At 34.5% G+C, this 26,986-nt stretch overlaps 1 protein-coding gene across 4 annotated transcripts in view; it reads left to right on the top strand.

Annotated features, from left to right (window-relative positions):
• Nucleotides 1-26,337, top strand: part of PKIA (cAMP-dependent protein kinase inhibitor alpha) — an 87,017-nt gene extending 60,680 nt beyond the window's left edge. For 2 of the 4 annotated variants that reach the window (XM_004047176.5, XM_004047175.5), the window contains 2 exons: nt 21,488-21,665; nt 24,871-26,337. In XM_004047176.5, the coding sequence (XP_004047224.1) occupies nt 21,515-21,665; nt 24,871-24,950 (231 nt within the window). In that variant the 5' untranslated portion in view covers nt 21,488-21,514 and the 3' untranslated portion in view covers nt 24,951-26,337. Of the gene's footprint in view, nt 1-14,243; nt 14,357-21,487; nt 21,666-24,870 lie in introns of those variants that run through there. The other 2 variants (XM_063709203.1, XM_063709202.1) reach the window with 2 other exon arrangements.
• Nucleotides 26,338-26,986: the final 649 nt, after the last annotated feature.

Here is a 26,986-nt window from a genome sequence, read left to right as displayed (position 1 = left end):
ATGCCCATCAATGATAGACTGGATAAAGAAAATATGGTACATATACACCATGGAATACTATGTAGCCATAAAAAAGAATGAGATAATGTCTTTTGTAGGAACATGGATGGAGTTGGAGGCCATCATCCTTAGCAAATTGATTCAAAAGGAGAAAATCAAATACCATATGTTCTCACTTACTTTTTTTTATTATACTTTAAGTTCTAGGGTACATGTGCACAACGTGCAGGTTTGTTATATATGTATACATGTGCCATGTTGGTGTGCTGCACCCATTAACTCGTCATTTACATTAGGTATATCTCCTAATGCTATCACTCCCCTAACCATATGTTCTCACTTATAAGTGGGAGCTAAATGATGAGAATTCCTGAACACAAAGAAGGGAACAACAGACACTGGGACCTTTTGAGGGTAGAGCGTGGGAGGAGGGGGAGGAGCAGAAAAGATAACTGTTGGATACTAGGCTTAGTACCTGGGTGGCAAAATAATCTATGAGGCAAACCCCTTTGACATGAGTTTACCTATATAACAACCTGCACATGTACCACTGAACCTAAAATAAAAGTTTGAAAAAAAAGAAAAAAAGTTAGTTAACCTGGTCATTTCTAACTTTTCAAAGTAGCCTAACATAACTTTCATGACATACCTAAATTTACTAAGTCGTATTCATATATGACTACAATTTATATACTAAACTACTTCTTGACATAAATGTTCACTTTGTAGTAAGGTTCATTCTCCCAAAACAGCACATACCAAAGTATCAAGAGGTATCCTTATTCCTGATATGCTGTAATAGAACGAAGACCTTATCTGGTCTTTAGTGTAATTGGATGTTAATCTGTACCAGTCTTCATATTCAAAAATTCATATTCAAAATTATCTGCTAGTCCCATGATGGTTGTCTTTGTTTCATTAAGCTAATATAAACATGTATAAATAAAGTTTTGATTGTTTTCTCCTAAAATCTCCTATCTGTCCATGTGGAAATGTATCTCTTACTTTTTCCCCCTCTTATAAGCTGTTCTTACAATTTAATCCTCATGATTCTTATTTCTCCTAGTTCTAATTACTTAGAATTTTATTTTAAAATGTAAGATATCACTGGTAAGCCCCTTTTTAGTCATTTTATAGATGACTTATAGATGGTTGGAAGATATTCAAGACTGTGTTAAAGTAATAAATAATACTCAGTAATCAGAAAACCTGAGTCTTAGTCTTCACACAAAAATGAACCATGTGAATTCAAGTAAGTCATTTTATATGTAAACTTTATTCTGATTCTAAAATTGTTATGATCGTTTATAAAATTCTGTTTCACTTATGACAAGTCTCAAGCCTATTTTTAAAATCTATTTAAAAATTATGAAGACTCAAATATTTTCCCCTGAAATTGATATTAAACTGTAATCATTCATCTTCACTTACGGCATGCTGTAGCTGCAGTTGATAGACAAAATATTATGTCTTAACATTGTGTACTTGTATCTTAAATGAACACTTTTGTTTCAAATCATGTTCTACCTAAATTCTTGATGCCTTTTTCACATTTCCAGTTCCTATGCTGTTACAATCAATCACTTGTATTAGAAAAAAAATCATTATTTTTTTCTGTTTGCTAAAAGCTCTCTTTAGAATATCAAGTTTTAAGTTATTAGTACAACAAACTTTGGAAAATAAGCTGTCATAATTTCCAACATTGATGCTTTGTTTGACTGGCTTTTAGAACACCATACTCTCCTAGTTTTCTTCCTTTCTCACTTCACATTTCTTTCTGGTCTCCTTTGTGATGCCTCCATTTCTTAGTGTTTATTGCTAGAGTGCCCTAAAACCCATTCTTGGCCCTCTACGGTTTTCTGTCTGTGCACATGAGTTTTATTCTTGTCCCATTGCTTCAATAGGCAGATGACTATGACTCCCATATTCATACCTCTAGCCTTCACCACTCACCCAGGCTTGAGATTCATAATTCCCATTTCCCATTAAATATCTCTACTTTATATATCATAGACATTTCAGAATTAGCAAATACGATGAAATAGTTTACTTTTTTCTATCACTTTCACTCCAGTTGTTTCCATCTCCATTTGCTCAAGCCAAAAGCTTGGGATTCATCCCTAAACTTTCACTTTCCAACACTTTCTACATGTAGTCCATAAGAAACTCTTTCCACCTCTAACTTTAAAATCTGTCCTGGATCCCTCTACCTCTCACCATCTTCACCCTACAGCAAGCCATCATTGCGTGCCTCACCTAGTGCAACAGGCAGTCTCTTACAGGATCTTCCTCCTTCCCCTCTTGCCACGGTCCTTCTAGTTTATAACAAGTACAATAGCCAGAATAATCTTCCAAAGAAATTGAAACCAGGTAACATTCCTGTCCAAAACCTGGCTGCCATCACTTTTAAAATAAAAATTAAACTGTCTTCTTTGACCTACATGGCCTTAGTCAATGTTCCTTCTGCCTTACTGTCCAAACTCATTTACCACTTTCCCCCTCACACACTCGCCTCTAGAATGTTTTTCCCTAAAAGACTTTTCCAGCATTAGGACCTTTGCACTTGTTATTTTCTGAACCTGGAAGACCTGTAAGATTCCTCAAAATAAGATCTCAGAAGATAGTTGCATTTTCATTTTGTGGAGACATTTGGTGAGAGACATTTTGCGAAAGATACATACATTTTACTTTGGAGGGTATTTACACGTTTAGCAATGAGCAAGTTTATTAAATAACAAATGCAAAAGTGATAGAGCAAAGGTGTGTATTTTAAACAGAGAAATCTGAGGAATTGTAGACATGTGAGTTACACCATGGCTTCAATATTTAATGCATAAGAATCACCTGAGTTGAGTTCCAGACAACCATTTCCACCCATAAAGATTCTGAACAGGAAATCAAGATGGCCTGGGGACCTGCCTTTTGACAAGGTCTTCAGGTGATTCTGCTGCATATGGTTTACAGACAACCCTTTGAGAAATACCAAGCTGGTATATTTGTTCAGATACCATTTGTTCAGATAAACATGGGCTGGTGCAGAGCACCAGTGGTATGCAATTGAGGACCAGCAGATTACATGAATCCTGAGTGGCAAAAGAGGAAGACAATCCAATAAAGACCACTACAGATACTATCCCAAGCACTCTTGGCATGGAGACTTGAAAATCCGTTCATAGAAATGAACTGTTAATCATTGAATTGTGCTATATAATTTTTTAAGTTGCAAAGTGTTAAAATATTTAGATAAATATTATAAATTTTGTCACATATTTTATTGCTATAAAATGATGCATACATACGTCATAGGTATAAAGATACAGAGCATATAGATACAGATATGTAAAGAATATGTAATCTAGGCTTAATTATTTAGCTGATACTGCATATTGTCTTTATAACTTCCTAAAGAACCACTTCTAATATTCTCTAGGAAAAAATATTGTTTCTCTCCATTCTTTACCACTTTCCTTTCCTCATCCTCTTCCTTGTCCTTTCCTTTCTTAAACAATTTAGTACAAAAGCCATTCGATGAGGCCTAGTAAGCCTTTGTCACCATGGGCAGGGTGGGTATACAGGGTATTGCAGAGGTTGGGCATTCGCTATTAAAGCCCAAGAAGTAGAAGGAGGGTGTCTGCACCGAGGAGCATAGTGTGAGCTGTTGAAAGTTATTGGAAGGAGAAGGACATCTACATGGGGGAGTGGCCACAGCAACCACTCAATACAGATAGTTATAGTCTGTGCTAGGTGGGGAGAATGTTATATGGGGTAGAAAAGCGGTAGCAACAATAATTTGTTAAAATACAGGGAGACTGATCTAATAAGTGCGAATATTAAAGATGAAGGTAATCAGTGTTCGTCACTGTCTGAGGAGGAAGTTGAAGTATGATATAGGCAAAAGCTAGAATGAACTCTGGTGCTGGATGAAAATGGGGGAATGAAAGTGCTGGTTTTCAATATATTTAGCAAATATAGAATTAAACATAGATGTAAGGTATATATGTGTGTGACTATATAAATGTAGATGAACGTGTTTTCACATGTATGTATGTATGTATGTCTACATACACATAAATCCCATAGCTCAGTCTATTGCAAAGACCTGGGGCAGCTATTCCCCAATAGCAATGAGCAAACCGAGTGTCCAGATCTTGGTGTCTAGATACAATTCTCCTAGTGAAGGAACCAGAGCTTTCTGGAGAAATGGCTGATTCAGATCAGAGAAAGCATAAGATGACCCTAGAACATATTTTTCCAAGAAGCAAGAAACATATCAAAGAATGACGGAGAGATGTCAAAGGACATATTGGCCAAATTGAAAGGATTTCCCCTGGGCAAATCTCGAACAATCTGAGCTTCAAAATAAATAATAATAGAAACTCGTTATAGTTAATTTAATAAAATGGTCAATGAGTTTATATCAATATAAATAAATTGAATACACTATGTTCGGTGAGAAATAGGATATTTACATAAGCACAAAGTATCTTGCCACAAAATGTATTAATGTTAAAAAAGAAATAAATAACTTTACAGTGGAGAAGACTGGGTGGCACCTTTTAATCAAATGAGTAAAATTAGTATCCCAATAAGAGTACAAATTAAAAGTTTGCCCAAATTGTCTGTTGATAGGATGTGGTGAGAATAGAGCTTCACTGTGATTTTCCTGCCAAAGAACACATCTTCTGAATCTAATCATGAGACAAACGCAAACAGCTAAATCCTACAAAATAACTAGTCTGTGTCTTTAAAGGTTTTAAGGCCATGAATTTCAAGGGAAATCCAAGAAAATGTACCAGATAAAAGAAACTAAGACAGGACAACTCAATGAAATGTGATTTTAGGCTAATCCTTTTGTTATTAAGGGCATTATTGGGATAATTGACAAAACTTGAAGAAGTCTGAGGATTAGACAGTACTATAGTAACGTTATCAGTGTTAATTGTCAGGTTTTCTTGTTAATATTTGGATATGTTTGTAGGAAGCATTTGGGGTTGACAGGGTATTGTGTTGACAGCTTACTCTCAAATGGCTTGAGAAATAAGCCATTTTTACTGTCTTTTTTACTGTAATTTCAACGTTTTTGTAAGTGTGAGGTCATAGTTTTAAAATTATGAACAAAAGACAAGTCATCCCTGAGTCAGATAATCCTTCTTCAGGCAGCTAGTATAGTTAAAAGCTGTTTACAATGGTAGTGGGCTTCTAGCCTAGTGGTGCTAATCTATCTTGCTAATACCATGTAATCCCAGCAATATTTCGTGGTTTTTTTTTTTTTTTCTGAGGCTTTGGGATTTTTTTTCTAATGATGTTTGTATTAGTCCATTCTCACGCTGCTATAAGGACATACTCAGGACTGGGTAATTTATGAAGGAAAGAGGTTTAATTGAGTCACAGTTCCACATTGCTGGAGAGGCCTCAGGAAACTTAAAATCATGGTGGAAGGCACCTCTTCACAGGGTGGCAGGAGAGAGAATGAGTGCAAGCAGGGGAAATGCCAGACACTTTTCAAACCATCAGATCTTGTGAGCACACACTATCACGAGAACAGCATGGGGGGAACCAACCCCATGATTCAGTTACCTCCCTCTGGGTCCCTCCCACAACACGTGAGGATTATGTGATTACAATTCAAGATGTGATTTGGGTGGGAACACAAAGCCAAACTGTATCAATGTTTTTGTTCTCTTTTGATGTTCTTACTCTACGAATGTCTATAAAATTAGTAAAGTTCTCTGTATTACAATAAAATCAACAAGATTCATAAGAATGAAAATACGTTCTTCAAGAACTTTATATATTTCTACCTGCATTCAAATTGGAATAAATGGGCATGAAATTCATAAGAAAAAACAAATCATAAGGGACATTCACACTCGCAAACTCAAAACAGTTGAACATGTTTACCCTGTAAGAGGGCGATGATAAAGCAGCAGGGTGACAATTATATATCCAAACAGAAATGCAACCTTTTAAATCATCCATGTCAGGCCATGTAACAACTGGGCAATTCAGCACACAAGTTCAAAAAAATTCCTGTTTTCAACAATTTCTCAACTCCACACTTAGAAAAATGAAAAACTTCTCTTTAACTCTTAGAAACCTGGGCACTTATTTATTTAAAGCAAAGCTGTTGTCTACTGGCCTATACCTGGTTATAAATAGCAGCAAGACATGAGAACACCCAGGGACACTGAATGAGCTTTCTAAATATAGGTTTTTCTTACTTCAAAGGCCTTTTAGAAGAATACCATACTTTGTGAAGACTTGCCCTTTATGAAGGGCACACAGACACTAAGGTCAGCAATTTTTAGACCTTGAAAAGTTTTGAAATATGTCTTTAGTTTGAGAACCCACATTTTGGAGGCGTGAAAACTGAAGTGCAGAGAAATTAATATTTTTCCCACATCAGATGGCAAGCAAATACTGTAAAAATTATGGCATTGAAACCCCTGTCTTCTAGTCAATTGAATGCAGCTTGTAACAGATTGCAGTAACCGCTTGTTTTCATTGCGCTCAACACCACGTTCCTTCTATGCCTCATCCCTCTTGCTTTTGTGAGAGGGATGATAGCATTACCTGCAAGTATTAGCTGTAAGAAATATTTTTCAATTTTACTTTTTTGTAACTCACTCTCAAAATGCTGTTTCTGTGTTAAAAATTGGTGAGAGCATTTTCCTTTCTTCTTTAAATGACTCTCCTTGCATTTGCAGTCTTTTACAGTTGAATTACTGTATAACAGTAAGTCTAAAAACACATTTTAGTAGAGGAGATTATAGTTGGAGACAGCAAGGTGGGGACTGGAGTTGTCATACCTTAGAGGGAGATGGGAAAGAGACAATGTTGGCTAGACCTAATCTATTATAACCTTCCTTAACCTATTTATGCCTAGTGTTCCATTATCGGAACGGGAAGTTTGTGGGAGTCATTTATATCCCACTGCTCAAAGTCATGACCAAAATCTGATTTTTCAAAAAAGAAATTTGCAACCTCTGGCATCAATGGGTTAATTGAAGTCCCAGAATGATTTCTGTTGTTTGCATTGCCACAGGCGAGGGAGTATAGAAAGCAACAAGATTTTCATGTTTTCCCATTTCATATTAATTTCCTAAGGATTTCTATAAGACTTTTAAAAATATATGTAAAACAGCTTATTTTTAATTTTCCCCTACTCATTTGCATTTTAACATGTTGATAAGTAACATTTAAACTCAGTAGTTATGATTAACCCTGTTCTACAATTCTAAAAGTACTGGGAAGTGTGTGTGTGTGTGTGTGTGTGTGTGTGTGTGTGTGCTGCCTTTGCAACCAATCAAATATAGCTCTCAGTTGAAAAACAATTATTATCATATAGACAATAATTAGATTTGATAGTGGGGCCAGCCATTGGTAAGTTTAAAAGTCACCCTAGGTGATTTATATATGCAGTTGGGTTGAACACCTCTATTCAGATGAAGCACTTAGATGGAAGTATAGCCAAGCATGGCTATAATTTCACATCTGAAACCTGTTTTATCCTGAGTCATTTGCATAGTACTTATTATATGTGTTTATAGAGTCTTTGGTTGTGTTATAAGATATTAAAAGTTGGTGTGAATTAAAGAAGTGACATGCAATGATGAAAGCCTAGAAGATAAGCACCAGATCTTCTAATTATAACTCAAATGAGTTTGGTTGACACAAAATATTATGGGAATTAGACACAAACATTACTAATGCATAATGCTGGAATAAAAATCTTAGAGTTATGTAAATATGAAAGACATTCTAATTTGTACCACAAGGTAATACATTCAAGCATTTTTATTTGTATGTATTTACTTTGTACCCTGAATTGTGCAGAAAACACTTTTCTAAAATTTAGAGTGCAAACTAGAAAATATAAATCTCGAGTAGTTTATATTGTAGTCAAAGGAAAGATTTTGAGATCTTTTAACGTCTCAGTTCACAGAGACCTCTTCCTCAGACGGATTGGTTTTTATTTGTTAAAATTAATGTTTACCATTTTAAATAGTTTCTTGAATATTCCTGGTAATGGAATAGAGTCATAATAATAATTTCTAGTCCTGATAAGAGAGTCAATAGTAGAGCTGCTTGATATTGATAGTAATTTTGATAATATACAACATGTCATGATTTTCCAGATAACAACTTGTCTCTTGGCCAAAATAAATACACATATTGTTTATCTTGTTACCTTATAAAAATTTTTTATTTTGTTAGTATAGCGATTTGACCACTTTTTAAATTAATATTTTAAAATAGTTCAGTGGGTAATCTCATTTTGAAATGTCTATTGATTGATATATCCATTATATATTTTATATATATGGGTATATTTCTCATTAGCCAAATTGATACTTTCTTATTTACACTTACATTTAAATCACATTTCTGCTCTTCAGCATTTTCTTTTCTCTAGAGCCTATTCTACTGACTTAAACTAGCCTGAAAGATTTGAAAATTCTATTTAAAACAAGTGTATGGAAAATCTTTGAAATAACTTATAACAGTGTCAGAGAAGAAGAGTATTACACATTGTACTGAAGAGCATTCCATTAATAAAAAGATTAACAAAAAATTCTAACAACGTTCAGACATGTAATAGCAATGAAAAACATTAATTATAATACTGAACAATTACATTTTCGGTAGTTAAAGGGGATAAAAAATGCTATATAGGAAATTAGCATCTGCAGAGAAGATATTATAAGTTGGCAGTGATTATGTGTAGATTTAAAATATGTTGAAACATGGTCATAGCAACTGTTTTTCTTTTTGGTTGAAAAGAGGCATATCGAAGTGTTTAAGCACTTTTTCAATTGGAGTAGATATTTAGACACTGTACAGAAAATACTTGCTTGCAGAATAGCAGATATTAACATGTGTATGAAATGTGTGTTTTTAATTAACACATTTTCATTCACTCAGAAAAGAAAAGATCGCCGAGTTTAGCTTAAATGTAGCATTGTGGCATATTAAAATGGCATTCTTAGACTTTCCACGTTGCTGTTCCTTTTGCCTTCACTAAACAGCGCTGGCCTCTCATTTATCCAAGTTAGAAATCTAGATACAATTATAAAATTGTCAACCTAGAATCCTCTACCTTCATGCTTCCCACTCAATAAATCACTAATTTCTGACTCTCCTATTTCACCAGGCAGTCTTCTCCACTGTACCCCTGCTCCCTTATTCTCAGGGCCTACCATCTCTGCCTCAACCTGCCAATCAAAGTCACTTCTAGTTCATTATGAGCAGAGCCATTTTTAAGGTTTCTCCCATCCTGGGCAATTGCACTTTTGGAAGCTCCACACTACATTTTATCAAATATATTAAAATGTACCCAAATCACATATTTAATATAATTTATTACATAACTAAGTAGGAGATGCATTTCATGAGTTGTAATATTAGTGCTGATAATATTAATAAAACATGCTTTTAATCTCACTTTTGCATTTTCAAAAATATTTTGGAAGCTTTTTTTTTAGGTGTCAATATTTTCATAGGTCTTTCTCAAACTCATAGTCTCTACAGAGTGTGCTTTTACTATCACAAGGCAAAACAGCCCTAACAGTGAGGCAACTGAATATGAGGAACATCACCTGGATAATTAAACCAGATTTGTGGGAGATGGAATAGGAAGTGTTTGTAGAACAAATACAGAAATCAAGGAAAAGATGGTGGTGTCAATTAATACTCTGCATAGGAGATCATAATATTCAAAACCCAGATACTGTTGAGATATCAATAGACTATCACCCTATAGAGTAATACCTCAAAACATAATGTAAACTACTTACATATTTAAAAAGAAATATTGATGGCAAACCATTAACAGAAAGTGAAGGAAGTTTATACCCCATTGCAAACATTGGAAAATGGTAACTGTAAATGGTTAAATCACCTATTAGTTTCATGACTTAAGATTTCTCAACCTTTATTATTTCATCTTTTAAAGTGAGATAATGAGAATACTGTTTTGAGAGAGTTGTTAAGAAATTTAAATTATATAATCCATATACACAAATGTAATATCTGGCACATATGTGATATTTGTTTTTGTTATTGTTGTTATTCATAAGGCACTATTAAACTGTAGCTGTTTTGTTATTCTTATGGTCATTATTATATCTTGGAACAGACCAGAAAATATTACTGAGCTTGATTGGATCCTTTTTGTGATTTTAAAGATGAAAAAGTTAATATGAGTTATTTTGATAACTGTGTCAGTGTTCTAATATCCTTTGAAAATCTAAGTATTTATTTAACATAGGAGGGCAAGTCATAGATTAATGAGAGGTTATAGATTTTAAAAGTATCTTTCTTCCTTGGACTCTTACAGAGCCAGTAAAGGAAAAGATAAAACAAATAATTTGGCAAGTATTATATAACAAAGAACACCACCAGCCCCAGGCCCTTAATGCTTTTGTGATTTTGATGTGAATAAACCCTGGTCCCCTCTCTGACATCAGTACTGCTGCTGACTGGGTAAGACATTGGTCAAGTCGATTAACCTTTCGCTGCTTTAGTTTCTTCTTTTGTAATGTGCAGGTAATATTACTTGTCACTTGCCAACCAGCAGTACTTCTGCAGCTAATTGACTTTCTCAGCAGGGGTATTGCAAAGATTAGTGGATAAATGATTTATAAACCCTTTGAAATATTAAATATATGATATAAAAAGCCCTAACAAGAGGACAGAACAAATTATTCCATGCTTTAATTTGCTACTTTCGTCATATATATTTGATAAAAAACTTAAAAGAGGAAGCCATCAACAAAGTGAAAATAGGTTAGATTACTCGGGATTCTAGATGCTTTCTATTGCTCTTATTTTAAAAAATCTTTTGTTATAATTGTGAATATAAGAAAAGAAAGTGTGCTAGAGATCATAATTGTGTTTATTTCTTAAGTTTATAAAAAATATTTCATTAGACAGGAAAATGAACTGGGTAAGAATAAGGACACATATTCTCAGCCTAGTTTTACTATGAACAACTGTATGACCTCCATCAAGTTACTTAAACAAGGAGGATCTTGAGTAAGATAATCAAGAACAATCTACACAATACATTTTGTGGATTTAGGAACAAAATACAAAACTCTGTGCCATACGTTGTAGTGGATTCGAAAATCAAAGACCCAGAAATATAATATAAAGAGGTCAACATGAAAATAATAAATTCTCACATAAGGCAGAATTAAATCAACACAATAACAAAGTTATTTATTCTACCTGGAGATGGAGAAAGAGTGTGACTGGAAAGATGAGAACTGGTTGAGAAGACCAATAGGAGAATACCAAGAGCTTTGGTACTTTAAATACTTTGGGAGGCTGAGGCGGGTGGATCACCTGAGGTCAGGAGTTTGAGGCCAGCCTGACCAACATGGAGAAACCTCGTCTCTACTAAAAATACAAAATTAGCTAGGCATGGTGGCGCATGCCTGTAATCCCAGCTACTCAGGAGGCTGAGGCAGGAGCATCGCTTCGACCCAGGAGGCGGAGGTTGCGGTGAGCCAAGATCATGCCACGGCACTCCAGCCTGGGTAACAAGAGCAAAATTGCATCTCAAAAAAAAAATAAAAACAACAACAACAACAAAGTGCAGTGTAAAACGCTAAATACAATTTGATATGGATGACTATTGTGAAAAGACTATTGCAATAGTGAATAATTATTTGGTGAATAATTATTTGGTGAATAATCTGTAGTGATTATTTAGTGTACAGATTATTTGGTGAATAATCTGTAGTGATAGTTCCTGAGAAAACAGTTCTCCTAAGTTAATAGATACATGTGTAAAATTACAAGGGGAATTAAAAATAAAGCAGTGTAGAGGAAGCAGGGAAAATTAGTATCTACCTCTTTTCCTATATGGGAGTAAATGAAAGAAAAAGAGATGAATGTCTTAAAGAACATGCAGGGTTGATTGCTCCATTGCACTCCAGCCTGTGCAACAAAGCGAGACCCTGTCTCAAAAAGAAAGGAAAAAGAAAAGAAAAGAAAGATTTAAAAAATGCAGAGTTAAAAGATAAAAGATTTTATAACAGGGAAGATGTAAGCAATTTGCAAAGTGTTAAAGAAGTAGCTGAAGTAAAATTGTGACTCCAGAAGCAAGAGGCAGAATTGAAGGAATGATAATGAGGAAGAAGATAGAATCAAGAGCACCAGTCAGGTATTAATAATGGTGGGCAAAAGGACTCTTGAATAAAGAGATGGATGACTTTAAATGTGATAATAAAGAAAGAAGATTGAAGATGAATGATGACCTTGGTCTCCACAAAGTTATTAGGTAAGATTTGCTATGGAGAGTAAGAAAGCAAGATACAAATAAAATTTAAAGAGCATACAAAAAAAAGAAAGAAAGAAATTGTTTTTATTAGGGATAGTATAGGGGTAAACCAGGAATGAGTATAAGAATTTATGAGTAGCTTTGAGGTCACTCGTTGCCCAATTATAAAAATATTTTCTAAAGAAAGATAGTACTTCTGACGTTTTAAACATTTACAGGTAAAGAGTTCTCATTTTAAAGTTTTTACGTGTTAAACATTGTAGGGGGAAAAAGTACTTGAGTCTGATCTAAAGAAAGTTCGAGAGGAGAAATTAAGTAATGATGCCATTCGGGGGGGTGAAGAAGGCTGACATTTGCAGGAATGATGCAAAAGCAAGGCGGGGGTGGGCAGGGAACTGCTGGCACTTTTGCACTAAGCAAGTCAGTGGCACTGAACTCTCCTAGTGATCTATGTATTCTGCACCCCTACACACTCACAATTAGTATTTTTTTAGTTCCAGGTTTACCTAAGAATGTACTTGATGAAGGAGTAAAAAAAAAATTCATTTTCTTGAATCTCGACCTTTGAGTACACATGTTTTTAATATTCATGTGATGAAATGGGACATCTCATGAAGCACTTCTGTTGTGTATCAAACATGTGGTTATCACAAGTAAAGCACCTTGTGCAACTGTGGGTTGAGAGCTGAGCCAGACACTATTTTCATGGATCACCATTTTTACTTGAACGAACAAGTGACAGGCAAACTAGTTGTTCAAACTTGGACATTTGGCAGAAATTTTCTTGAAAATGAACAAAGTGAGCTTGTCACTTCTAGGAAAGCAAAATCTAACAGTGTCTTTTGCCAATGAAAAAATCTGAACTTTCAAACAAAAATTATGATTTCAGAAAACTTATTATCTGCCCTTGTGAACTTGTCAGTTTCCCAATTCTTAAAGACTTTTCAGATGAGATAGTTGGTGTTGCCAAAAAATGTGATATTGTATAATTAAATGTGCTACCATTTGGGAAATTTACATAACCCAGTGTACCAATATTTTCCAGATGACCAATGTCTGATAGTTTAAAAAAAAAAAAAGGAAAGGAAAAAAAATGCATGGACAAAAGACCATTTCAAACTGCAAGAAAGACAATGGGAACTTTCTAAAGGCAGAGTATGGAAAGCATATTCATATGACTTTAGATTCCACATTGAAAAAAAGCCACAATTATCTGAAAAGGCTATTAAAATTCTCCTCACTTTTCCAGCTAAAAAAAAATAATATCTCTGTTAAGCCAGATTCTCTTATATACTTCAACTAAAACAACATGTTAAGAGATACTGAATGCAGAAGCAAATATGAGAAACCAGATGTCTTTTATTAAGCCAGACATTTGCAAAATTAAGTCAGAGTTGCAAATGTAAATCAATGCCATACTTGTCACTAATTTTTTTTTTTTTGCTTTGGAGAATGTATTTTATTTTCATTAAAATATTTATATAAAGTGTAATGGGTTTATTCATAGTATTTGAGGTGAATTAATACTTATTTAATTTTTTTCAGTTTTTCTAATTTCCCATATGTTATATATTGGTAGATTTATCCCTGGAGAATGAAAGCTAAGTGGGGTTCTTCATAATTTTTGAGCATGTAATAGATATCTGAGACCAAAACAATTCAGAAATACTAATGTAGACCAAACACTAAACACACAGTAAACTACTCAAGGTCTTTAAACATACTTCCCATGATTTCACAAAGTCAAAGTTGAGAAGTTATATAATTGCATTTTGTGATAGTGGAAAAAGGGGACTCTTTTTCTTTCTTTCTTACTTAAAAGGAATCATAGTATTCAGATTAAAGAGAAGTCTTCAGTGCATGCTGATGACATTCTCTCCATTCTTTCCTCCAAGTCTGTGAGTCTCATTTCATGTGTCCCATTTACAGGAGTAAAATTAGCATGTTATCCAGTCACCATTTGGCTCATGACTCAATGTCACTATAAAAATCATTTTAGCAACATCATAGGCCCAACTTCTAGAATCCATCGATGTGGAACACTTCAGTTTGTTTAACGTAGGAGACGTAAGTACATGCTTTTCATAGCCTCTTGAAATCTATCTAAATCTGTAAATTCTACTATAGTAATACCTTATGCTTCATTCTCTCAAATAATTTGTGTGTAAGGAATTTTAAAAAGAAAACACAAAAAGGAAAAGATCAGCACAGATCATGAGTCTCAGTTTTGAAATCCATTATATAAAGAATTTGTAGAGCAGCAATATTGCTTCTGTTGCTAAAGAGTAAGAGAGTGAGGCTGTTTTAAGAATGGGGAAAAGAGAGAGCAAGCTTATTTCTAATTCATAGATTTTGATTGAATTTTTAGATGTCAGGTTTTAGAGATTTATGCTTTAAAATTTAATACAACTTTAAATAGTTCAGTATTTAAATAATAAAATGTCCATTTCCCTCTTTTCCCTATCCCATAAGGCTGAATATTAGTATAATTGGATCTTTTGTATAACTGGATACAAAAAAGCAACACCATATTACCTTGTCTGTATTCAATTCTATCATTTGGTCATGTCTAGAAAATTCCAGTCATAGCAACATAGACAGGAAACTCTAGTAAAGAATCAAAGTCTACTTTTAATAAGTTTTCCAGATTTTGTCCTGATTATTTTTATAAAGTCAGAATATGTGCTAGTTGCTGGTCTATTAAACTTCCATCTGCTGCTGACATTTATTTGACTTTTTTTGAATTTCTCAATTTTGGTGGGTGAATATCTGTCAAACATAATTTTTATGGCTGTTCTCCAGAATTTCAAAGTAAAATTACAAGTCGTCTATACAGGTATGCTTGATGTAAAATATATTTATCTCTCAGAGTCATATTACTAAATTAGAAGACCTGTGTCTAAATGCTTGACAGAAAAAAAAATAGCCACTAGGGAGGTAAAAATATCTATTTTTGAGCACTTAAGGGGAATTCACTAAAAGCACTATAATCATAGAGAAAATCTGGAGTATACAATATATGTTTTGTTTAAAAATGTAATTGTATGTGTTCCTTCATTCACATATTTGTTGTGTGCTATTTGTTAGCTATTGCTCTTTTATTGGAAAATAGATCTATTGTCTAGGGAAAGAAAATATAATAAGCAATGAAATATTACTTTTATAGTAATAGCTATTTCTATTACAATAATTATATTGGCTACTCTAACTGGATATCCAGTGCTTAGTTTCTATGTTACTTTAAAGGTGCAGAATTGGATGCACATGGAACTAAAAATATATTTCAACTATACAGGAATAATCTCTTCTCACAATTGTCTCTATTGTCTTTCATTCAATTGAAATGAAAGCTATATATGAAGATTTTAAAAGTAAGCACAATATACTTTTATGTCTTTCATAACCTCATTTCTTCCTTCATGTGTTCATTACTTGGGAGTGCACTAAATGAAAATTCAAAGTAAGTTGTTGCTTACCCTCATATAAGTAGAATTGCCACCAGGATCTTTTAAAATTCCCACATAGATAAATCATAACACGAGACACTTTCTTTTATATATACCTTCTCATGGAAAATGTTACCACGTTTCTCTGCCTCATTTTTGGTATTTCAAATCTTTTAAAAACTATTTTCAGCAAGGAGAATTAGATATAAACCCCTACAAGGATATGTATTATCATGGCAGTTAGAAATGATAATGGCAAAAAAACAGGGACCTTTACTGCAAAGTACAATGCCCTTTACACAAAACCCAAAGACATATACCCATAGTTTAAGTCATGGTAATATGTATGATTTAGTGGTTACTTAAAATCTCTGAGACTTATTTTCTCCATCTGAAAAATGAGGATTTGTTTTCCTACTTTAGAGCATTGTTATCAGATGAGAAATAATAGCACTTGTGCTTTTTTCAAGCCTGTTTGTTTGTTTGACACGGAGTCTCGCTCTGTCACCCAGGCTGAAATGCAGTGACCCGATCTTGGCTCACTGCAACCTCCGCCACCCGGGTTCAAGCGATTCTCCTGCCTCAACCTCCTGTGTAGCTGAGATTACAGGCGTGCACCACTACGCCCAGCTAATTTTTGTATTTTTAGTAGAGACAAGGTTTCACCATGTTGGTCAGGCTGGTTTCGAACTCCTGACCTCTTGATCAGCCTGCCTCGGCCTCCCAAAGTGCTAGGATTACAGGCATGAGCCACCATGCCTGGCCTAAGCCTATGTTTTTAAAAGCCATAGAAAGAGACTAAGAGTGAAAATCATTGTGAAAAGAGCTTGAATATCTCTTGTGACTCCACCTCTCCTTAAATATTTATAAGATGTATTTGCTAGATTGATGTGCGTGTTCAGTTCTAAACCTTTGAAGTAATGCAGAAACCGAATACTGTGTTGGTTAATGGTAATGCATATAATGAAATTATCTTTACAATTAATAACACTGAATTATTCCAAGTTCCAAAAACTTTATTCAAACTCTGACTTACTCATAGACAGGCTGCCTGGTAAAGTAAAAAGCATGGGCAGGAACTTTGCAGACTTAAGTTCCAAGTACTTAATTCATTAACTATGCGATTATGGGCAGATTAATTTATTAACTATGTGAATATGGGCAGATCACTGGAATTATCTGGTACTCAGGTTCTTCATCTATAAAAACTTCTAGACTGAAGTAGATGAATTTTTAGGATTTAGTAATTTAGTACAATCAGGAAGCAGGAAAGTTTTCTGTGGCCACTGATAAAAAGTGATTAATATATTTCTTCCTCATTGGTCAGTTCTATTTAACATATTCTTATTTAACAATGGCTATGTGCAAACAGCTCTGCTAGAAATTGTATGTGATTAAAATATTAACAAAATGCAGTAATCTATTGAGAAGGAGAAGTAACTATAGCTCTAGTTAGAATTTAAGTGCCCTGTAGGGTACAAATCAAACCTGTAGATCGCTACCTGAAGAGATAGGGAAATTAGGTAAAAGAGAAGATGGTGTTTGACTGAGTTTTGAGGGCTAAATCTACTTTAACAAGAAAGTTTGTTGGGGAAAAACTGTTACGGGTGGAGTAACAGACTTGAACCAGCACAGCAGCAGAGAAGCTCTGGAAAAATATTTCTCATTATTCTAAAACATACCATGTATGAGAGCAAGTGGTTGAAGTTAAAAAAAAAAAAAAGTGAGTCCTTTCCAGATCATGGAAGGCTTTAAAAGAAATGCTAAAAAATTCGGAATGTGTTCTATAGGCTGTGCAGCAGGCTTGAAAGGCCTTTGAGAAAGGCAAAATGGTAACACCGCAGCATTTTGGATAGGTTGGGACGTGGAGAAACTTAGGGAATAGAAAAACTCAGCATTTGTTTGATATGCATGTTCCTATGTTTTTCCTGTGTTTTACGGGGAGTAAATATGACTGGCATCAAATAAAAATCAGTATGACCTGGCAAGTGATTAGACATGGATATCAAGGGAGAGAAATGAGGGAAAATATATTCTCCAACATGTGTCATGTTAATGAGCAGTGGGTAATGGCATTAGAGGTGGAAGGAAATAAAATCAATAGCATGTCTTAAAAAGGCAGGTCAATTCATCCGAAAAAGAAAGAATGGTGATTACACATAGAAATGTTGTTTGAGAAAGGAAGAATTTTTAGAGAATTTGTAACAGATGTCCTGTATCTTCTCAGAGGAAGATGCAGAGTCATCTCTTAAGGTAGGTGGTGTCTGGTGTGTAGACTGGAAAGGGTTTGGAATCCTTCCCAAAGAGAACAGCATAAGGAAGAGTCAACTAGAGGTGAACAGAAGAATTTCTGAGCAACTCCATCCAAGTGTATGCTAATAATAGAGCCAGAAATTTCTAGTTGAGCCAATTGGCACAATTTTGTGACTTTTTCTGGTAACACTCAGCCACCCAGTACTGAGATCAGAGAAAATATACTATAGTGTTTTCCCAGCAGTGAAGTGTAGGTACGAAAGTAAAGATAACAATAGATCAAAGGGACTTCTTGATGCTAATAAAAAAACTACATAAAGTAGTGGGTAACTGATTCACGTAGGACTGGACCTAGAGGAAACTAAAAAGTGATTCAAGGAATTAAAGACAGCATCAGTATAAAGAATTGGTTCATTGAGTATAAGAGGAAAAGAAAAAGAAAAGGTGGCTGTGACGAGGGGAGAGAATTTCCAGATTCAGAATTTTACAAATGAGGTGGTTTTGGTTTATTTTTGTTTGTTTTACCTTCCAACTTTTATTTTAGGTTCAAGGGGTACATATGCAGGTTTGTTACATGAATAAATTGCATATTTCGAGGGTTTGTACAGATTATTTTATTACCCAGGTAATAAGCATAGTACCCTATAGTTTTTTGATCCTCACCCTCCTCCCACCTTCCATCCTCAAATAGGCCCTGGTGTCTATTCTTCCCTTCTTTGTGTCCATTTGTACTCAGTTTTTAGCTACCACTTATAAGTGAGAACATGCAGTGTTTGGTTTTCTGTTCCTGCATTAATTTACTTAGGATAATGGCCTTCAGCTCCATCCACGTTGCTGCAACAGACATGATCTTGTCCACTGTTGATGGGCATTTAGGTGGATTCTGTGTCTTTGTTATGGTGAAAAGTGCTGTGATGAACATACATGTGCATGTGTCTTTATGGTAGAATGATTTATATTCCTTTGGATGTATACCCAGTAATGTGATCACTGGGTCTAATGGTAGTTCTTAGTTCACTGAGAAATCTTTAAAGTGCTTTCCACAGCGGCTGAACTAGTTTATATTCCCATCAGTAGTGTAAAAGTGTTCCCTTTTCTCTGCAACTTCACCAGCATCTGTTGATTTTTGACTTATTAATAATAGCCACTCTGACTGGTGTGAGGTGGTATCTCATTGTAGTTTTGATTTGCATTTTTCTAATGATTAGTGATGTTGGCCAGTTTTTCGTATGCTTGTTGGCCACGTGTGTGTCTTCTTTTGAGAAGTGTCTGTTCATATCCATTGCCCAATTTTTAATGGAGCTGTTTGCTTTTGGCTTTTTTTAAAATTGTATTTATTTATTTTTTTGAGACAAAGTTTCACTCTCGCCGCCCAGGCTGGAGTGCAGTGGGCGTGATCTCACCTCACTGTGACCTCCGCCTCCCGGGTTCAAGTGATTCTCCTGTTTCAGCCTCCTGAGTAGCTGGGATTACAGGCACCCAACACCAGGCCTAGCTAATTTTTGTATTTTTAGTAGAGACGGGGTTTCACCATGTTGGTCAGGCTGGTCTCAGACTCCTGACCCCAGGTGATTCACCCACCTTGGCCTCCCAGAGTGCTGGGATTACAGGCGTGAGCCACCGCTTGTTGATTTAAGCTCCTTTTCAGTTCTGGATATTAGAATTTTGTCAGATGCATAATTTGAGACTATTTTCTACCATTCTGTGGTTTGTTTGTTTACTCTGTTCATAGTTTCTTTTGCTGTGCAGAAGCTCTTTAGTTTAATTATGTCCCATTTGTCAATTTTTGCTTTTGTGGCAATTCTTTTTGGAGTCTTTGACTTAAATTATTTGCAAGGGCCTATGTCCAGAAAGATATTCCCTATGTTTTCTTCTAGAGTTTTTACAGTTTTACGTTTTACTTTTAAGTCTTTAATCAATTGAAATTGACTTAGTCCTTGAGTTGATTTTTGTACATGGTAAAAGGAAAAGGTCCAGTCTTCAATCTACATGTGGCTAGCCAGTTATCCTAGCACCGTTTATTGAAGAGAGAGTCCTTTACCCATTGCTTGTTTTTGTCAATTTTGTTGAAGATCAGATAGCTTTAAGTGTGGCTTTATTTCTGGGTTCTTTAACCTGATTCATTGGTCTCTGTGTCTGTTTTTGTACCAGTATCATGCTGTTTTAGGTTCCCATAGCCTTGTAGTATAGCTTAAGGTTGGGTAGCATGATGCTTCTGGCTTTTTTCTTTTTGCTTAGGGTTGCTTTGGCCATTTGGACTCTTTTTGGTTCTTTACGAATTTTAGAAAATTTTTTTTCTAATTCTGTGGAAAATATCGTTGGTAGTTTGATAGGAATAGCATTGAATCTGTGAATTTGGGCAGTATGGCCATTTTAATGATAGAAATGAAAGGGTTTTGAGTAATCAGTTTTTGTACCTTTTGACATTTTATTTCCAAGATTTAATCAAGAGTGTTTGTTACTCCTCTCAAGTAATGACTTATCAAGGGGAACATGGGGAGCTGTTTTTCTGGACTAGAAGCGGTATTTGATCACTGAAAATATTTAGAATTGCTGGTGCATGGTGCATAGTGGTAATAAAAAGCAAACTGAATTTTGGCCCATTTCATTAACAGACTGTACAGACAATGCTCTCACTTAGTGCTTACCCCTAGGATGAACCACTTTTTACTTAACACCCCCCACCTGATCTCAAGTTCTCTCTGTAGTTGAAGAATGACTAAAATGGTATTAGAGAAAGATAATCTTATAATGTAAACTAAATGTCAACAAACTATGGCATGCAGGCCAAATCTGGCCCATTCTCTATTTTTGTTAATAAAGTTTGTTTATTACATTTGTTTTACGTATTGGCTATGGCTGCTTTTGTACTGTAAGGACAAAGTTGAGTAGTTGGGATAGAGATCATATGACCCTCAGAGCCTAAATATGTACTATCAGGCTTGATAATCCTACCTAAATGCCCATCAACAGTGGACGAGATCATGTCTGTTGCAGCAACATGGATGGAGCTGAAGGCCATTATCCTAAATAAATTAATGCCGGAACAGAAAACCAAACACTGCACGTTCTCACTTATAAGTGGTAGCTAAAAACTGAGTACAAATGGACACAAATATAATACATAATACTGTAGATTATGTAAAAAATACATAATAATATGTATTGTTAATTATTAATAATAACTATTATTACATTTAATATTAATATACTAATATTAAATGAATATTATTACATTTAATATTAATATATTAAATGAATATTAAATATTACATTTAAATATGTAAAAATGTACATATTTAATTATGTACATTAAAGGTTCCCAGACCTTTGATCTAAATACTTAGGACCAGAAAAGGCATTACTTGTTTTGTGAACCTGTAAACAGGACAATTGTTTCACATTCATATACTAGGTCGGTAGTTTAACAGCTGTCTTTGTTAAATGTTTAGCATTGACTACCATTATATTCACCTATTAATTTTCCTTTCTTTTGTAGTCCCTGCTATGTGGATATTTGGTAGCAATGACTGATGTGGAAACTACATATGCAGATTTTATTGCTTCAGGAAGAACAGGTAGAAGAAATGCAATACATGATATCCTGGTTTCCTCTGCAAGTGGCAACAGCAATGAATTAGCCTTGAAATTAGCAGGTCTTGATATCAACAAGACAGGTAAGTCATCTGGCACACATTTCTCTATGAGCATGGAATGATTTGCGGCATTTTACTAAGAGGGATTAAGGTACGAAAAGCCATCTTTGAAAGTAATCTAATGTAAAGAGTTTTAAACAATCTAAGGCGAGATGAAAGTCTGAGACTAATCTCTTAATCACTCCTGCTCTATTTTCAATGATGTCTGTTTAGAAGGCTTCCCACTCAAATGCAGAGTCCTTAATCTGATTTTATTAATGCAATCAATAAAACACATGGTGTGTTTTTTTAAATCCTAATTTCTATAAAAGCTGAAAATGCTCATGTACAGTATTTAACAAAGTTGGAGCTCCTACCTTTGACAATATCAGCCACCTCTAACATTTACTAGGTAGATATTTAACAAGATTCACAGGTAATTCTGATAGACTTCAATTCTAAGAACAATTTTAGTAAAAAAGAGTCTCCAGGGCTAATTTTATTAAGAATGGAAGTAAAATGATCTGTTACGTTAGTAAGTCTTAGGTAAAAGGGTCTTTGGTTTCCAATTCCAGTTAGAATGGGTTTGTGAAAAATTTGTCTCCTTACTGGGCCTTGAATTCTTACCCAAGGAGTCTATCTTCATTAATGAAAAAGAAAAACGAGTTTGATGGATTAAAAAACTTGACAGTTTTACTTCTGAGTATTAGAATAAGTCCCCTGATAGTTCCTCCACCCATAGCTTTTGCAGATATCAAAGCTGAATGTGTTTCCCTGAGAAGACTTGTGTAAAAATAACCTTTAAAAGTAAAAAGAATTCATGATTAGGGAAACCCTGATATTATGTGCATGGAAAGCACTTATCACAGTTTCTGACTCTTAATTATTCAATATGTCTTCGCTGTTAGAATTTTTAAGGTAAAACCTTTAGATTATTAGAAAACTGAGTCAGAGAATATGTATATCTAGATTAATGAAATGGCTTAGCAACATTCTTTAAAATATATAAGGATGGTATTTTATTCAATGGCTAAAGCTCAGTATTTCCCAGACTGGTCTTTTCAAATTCAGATTAATAATAAAACTTTAACACCACCACTTTGGAATATGTAGACCTGTATAAATCTTAGGTTTCATTGTTGTGCTGTTATTGCTACCAGTAGTTACTTCCCAGAACAGCTCTGAGAAAGACTGTATGGGGAATTATTCCAATTTCATAACATGAGATGGATAAATATATTTTTGCTGCAGTCTTGCATAAGATTTATATTTTATTTTTCATACAAATATGCTACTTTAAATAGTCTGCATTAATTTTAGCCACTCTTAATATTAGGACATTTTTATTCATAGTACAATTTAATTTCTTCTTTTTCTATTTTTCCTGAAGTTGAGAATTGTTAGCCGTAAGACTGTTTTATTTTCCTGAAAACATATTAAATTATTATAAATTATTTAAATAATAAATTAAAATGTAATATTAATAAATATAAATAAAAAAATTTCATATGCATTATTTTACACTTAAATAATTTAAAATAATTTAAATTATCTTTATACTTCCAAATGTCTTCTTTTCTAAATATTTTTGCATGTTAATTGCAATTCACTAGGCTCTTGCAACATTTTCTGTTTTTCTTAAAATTATAAAGTCCAAAACCAGGAACAGTATACAAAGCAATAACTTTGTTTATTCTAAGTACAAAAAACTAATAACTGTATAATATGAAGATCTAAAATAGAAAAAATGGCAAATATATAATGACAAATTCAACGTCACTAAGAATTGTGAGGATTTTTTTTGTAATTCGTAAATGTTTCAGCTTCATTTTAGTTTATACTCAACAATATTGTTGCTTCGTGTTTACCTTTATTTGTTAACAAGCATCTATTTAGCAACAGTCTCTATGTTTTCAGCATAATGCTAAGCCCTGAGAAGTGTCCCCAGACATCTAGAGGGTCCCAAGCCCCATGGGAGTCAAGTTCCTCATCTTGTATTTATACAATCACTTTCATCCTGAAATATTCTACTGTCTTACATATGCCCTAATTTGACTTCATTTCTTTGATTACCAAAAGCTTCTCCTGTTTACCAAGTTCTTGTTGCATGCTTAATTTACACATCTCAGAACCAGGCCATCTGCACATCATGCGAGCCTCTCACAATAAAATAGTGCATGAAAATTATATATAATGTCTGGTCATACCCTTGGTACTGCTTTAGAAGAAAATATTTTTATGTAGAAGAATTGGTTTTAATTTCCCTAAAAATTTAATGCTGTTGGAGTATGGTGAGGTGCTTTGTGTGTACTTGCTAAGAGTAGAGGAGAAACTGCCTTATAACATTATGGTCCAAAGAATAGGCCATCCGACTTACCTGCTTTTATTTGAATTATGATAACAAACCCTTAGCAAATATTGATTTGTTTATATTATTGCAACACCTGAAAACATTTTGTTTGCCAAGCCATACTGGCTGCCTGATAACAAAATATCGCATGCAGATATTTGAATCTGAGTCTAGAATTGCCAACAGCTTGCACTTATATAAAGTGACCTAATATGGAGTGAAAGCATTGAAATGTTTGCCATACCACTGGCTAAGATTGCTACTGAGGGTGCAGTTATGAGGGTGGTTTTATTGGAATTGTGCACATGTTCTCTAAGGGCAGACCAGAGGCCATTGTAACTATTTGACAAGGGACTGGCCAGCTGACATAGTGTCCTTTCATTTTCAACTATTGCTTTTACTTTGAACTAATAGAACCTCTGAGAAATTAGCTGGGTTATCATCAAGTGCTATAAAAAGGAGAAAATGCAGTTTTAAAATATTTCTTCAAATAAGACAATCAGGCATAAAAAGGTAAACATGCTCCCACTTCTGATTTCTACTTAAAGACATTTCTGATTTCTGCAACCTGTGAAACTATATCTAAGTGACATGACCTGGCCTTGAGATTTCTGAGCTATTTATCCAAAGCTTAGCTGATCACTAACTACTCTGAAAATTTGAATATTATTTTGTTTTTGAGCCATGCTGTCCCAAGTTCACAGAATTAATCAGTCCTTGAAAACTTAAGCTGTTTTCTTAGTGGTGAACTGACTACCAAGAAAATATACTTGTTCCTTCGAGGGTTTCAGGCCTCTTTAGTATTTCTGAAGTTACCAATATGACATATTGAGAGTTGGTAAATAAAAGCAATCATTTTTATTTTGCCTTTATTCTGTTTTCATTTTTCTTTTGCAGAAGGTGAAGAAGATGCACAACGAAGTTCTACAGAACAAAGTGGGGAAGCCCAGGGAGAAGCAGCAAAATCTGAAAGCTAACACCCCACTTTGACCCTCGACCACACCTGAAAATGTCTCAAATCTCCAGGAGTATCTGGAATGCATTTGTTTCCATGAGTGAAAAGAGGAAAAAGAAAATGGCTGTGCTGCATTGCAGGAACCTGCTCATTATCATGTTAAAAACGAGGGCAGAGGCTGTGGCTGCAGGCAGACTTTTCCCTACCTCTGTCATTAGCAATGGTTGAAATCATGTGGCTTGTGTTTGGGCGTCATTTTTGTATGGATCCTTTCACTTGATCATATGACGAAATGCTTATAGAGAGTAGCACCGACCTAGATGATGATTCTTCCTGTAGCATCTGGCCCCTCACAATGTCAGAGGATTTAATTGTGTCTAATTGCGAAGGGTTGATTGAACCCCAGAGTTTAAATATCTCTGGCTCAAGTGTTCACCCAGTAAAAGAAAGATCCAGAAAGCACTGTTTTTAGCATTACGTATCTGTGTGTTACTGCTGTGTTATTTACACTGTTTTGTATTGTACAATATATATGCTCAGCACTGCCCCCTTCTCTGATTGCTTATGAAAAACAAAATGATGTACATTACTGTGAATTTTTATACCACTCATTTTTAAAAGGGCTGTCTTTTTATTTTAGTTTTCCGTACTGTGGTGGTGTACACAGGATAGAACACCCTTTTTTAAAACACAGTCTTTCCCCTTGCTTATTGTATGTTGATGAGTTGATTAAGTCTAACAGATTCATGAAGACTCCATTGCTTTATTATAGAGACATTTGAAAATATCCATTAATGTGAATATCACCTGAATTCAGTCTGTTTGGTGTCTGCACAGACTGGAATTCAATCTGTCAAATTTGTTTTATTCTCAAGTGGAGAACTTCTCCCACATAATATATATATATATTTTAATTTATGGGAATTTTGGACAATTGGAAAGGTAGAAAAGAAAAGCCAAGATCATACTAAGGACTGGAAATATTTTGTTCTATGGAATCAAATTTCTCACAATGCTGTATGATACTATTTAAATTTGGAGGACAACTTATCTTCACTAAGCTGAATCAGGTGGAGAAAGTAATCTCCTTGCAATCATGTGGACACCAATCACAAAAGTAAAGCCCTGGTGTTGTGTTTTCATGTCTTTTTTCAGCCCTCTCAGATCCAAATGTTATTATGCACTTTTTAATGTTTGTAAACTTTTACTAATAATTAGTGTGAATTGCATTCTGATACAATAATGATTATCATTAGAAGCTAACAAAATTCTCATTAATACTGTGTTTGATGGCCTCTGCTGTGTTTTAACATCGTGCTTCTTATATGGAAAGTTTTTGTGAGCTGTGTAATCCCTCTGGTCAGTATTATGAAATCATTTGTCAGTGGTAATAAATAAGGAACCAGTAATATGCCAATGGTTCATGAATTACTGGACAAATAGCAGACAATGGGAGTCCCTTTACAATAACGAGCCCACTTAGCTGTCCTTGAGGGCTTAGATACCTTTCCACGTGAAGTAGGTAGAGCAGCATTTCAATAGGTAATTTGTGTGGTTGTGCCAGAAACTCAGCCCTTCTATGTAATTACATACAGGATAAAAGGTAAGTCTGCTCACTTCTCCTTCTACAGGGCATTTCAACTGACTGGAATAAGGGCATGGGTTGCATTTAGTACTCAATCAGATATTACTAGAAAAAAAATTAATAATGTGAGCCTTTCCGAGAGCAGAAAGAGGAAAGATTAAATTTTAGAATGCTTCCTTCTGTCTAATCCATCAGGGGCCAAAATGCCCAGTAAAATTCAAACACATCACCTATTAATAGACTCACAAGTGAGAAAAGAGGTTCCTAGGGTTATTTTAGGCAATCCCTGGTAAACTGTTTAAACCATCAAACCCCTACAGTCAGTTTTCAGTATCCTCATTTAATATTTTAATAGGTTTCTTGTGAATTTAAACTTCTCTTCTTTCTTAAGGTTGTGAAATTCCAAACTGATTTTATGTGATTTTGAAAAGTTTAGAACCAGTGCTGAGTCTATGTGGAGGGTTTATATTCCT

This window comes from Gorilla gorilla, chromosome 7 (assembly GCF_029281585.2).
Source record: "Gorilla gorilla gorilla isolate KB3781 chromosome 7, NHGRI_mGorGor1-v2.1_pri, whole genome shotgun sequence".
In the NCBI taxonomy this organism is placed as follows: Eukaryota; Metazoa; Chordata; class Mammalia; order Primates; family Hominidae; genus Gorilla; species Gorilla gorilla.
The sequence above is the reverse complement of the archived record's forward strand: the minus strand, read 5'-3'. Positions and strand labels throughout refer to the sequence as shown.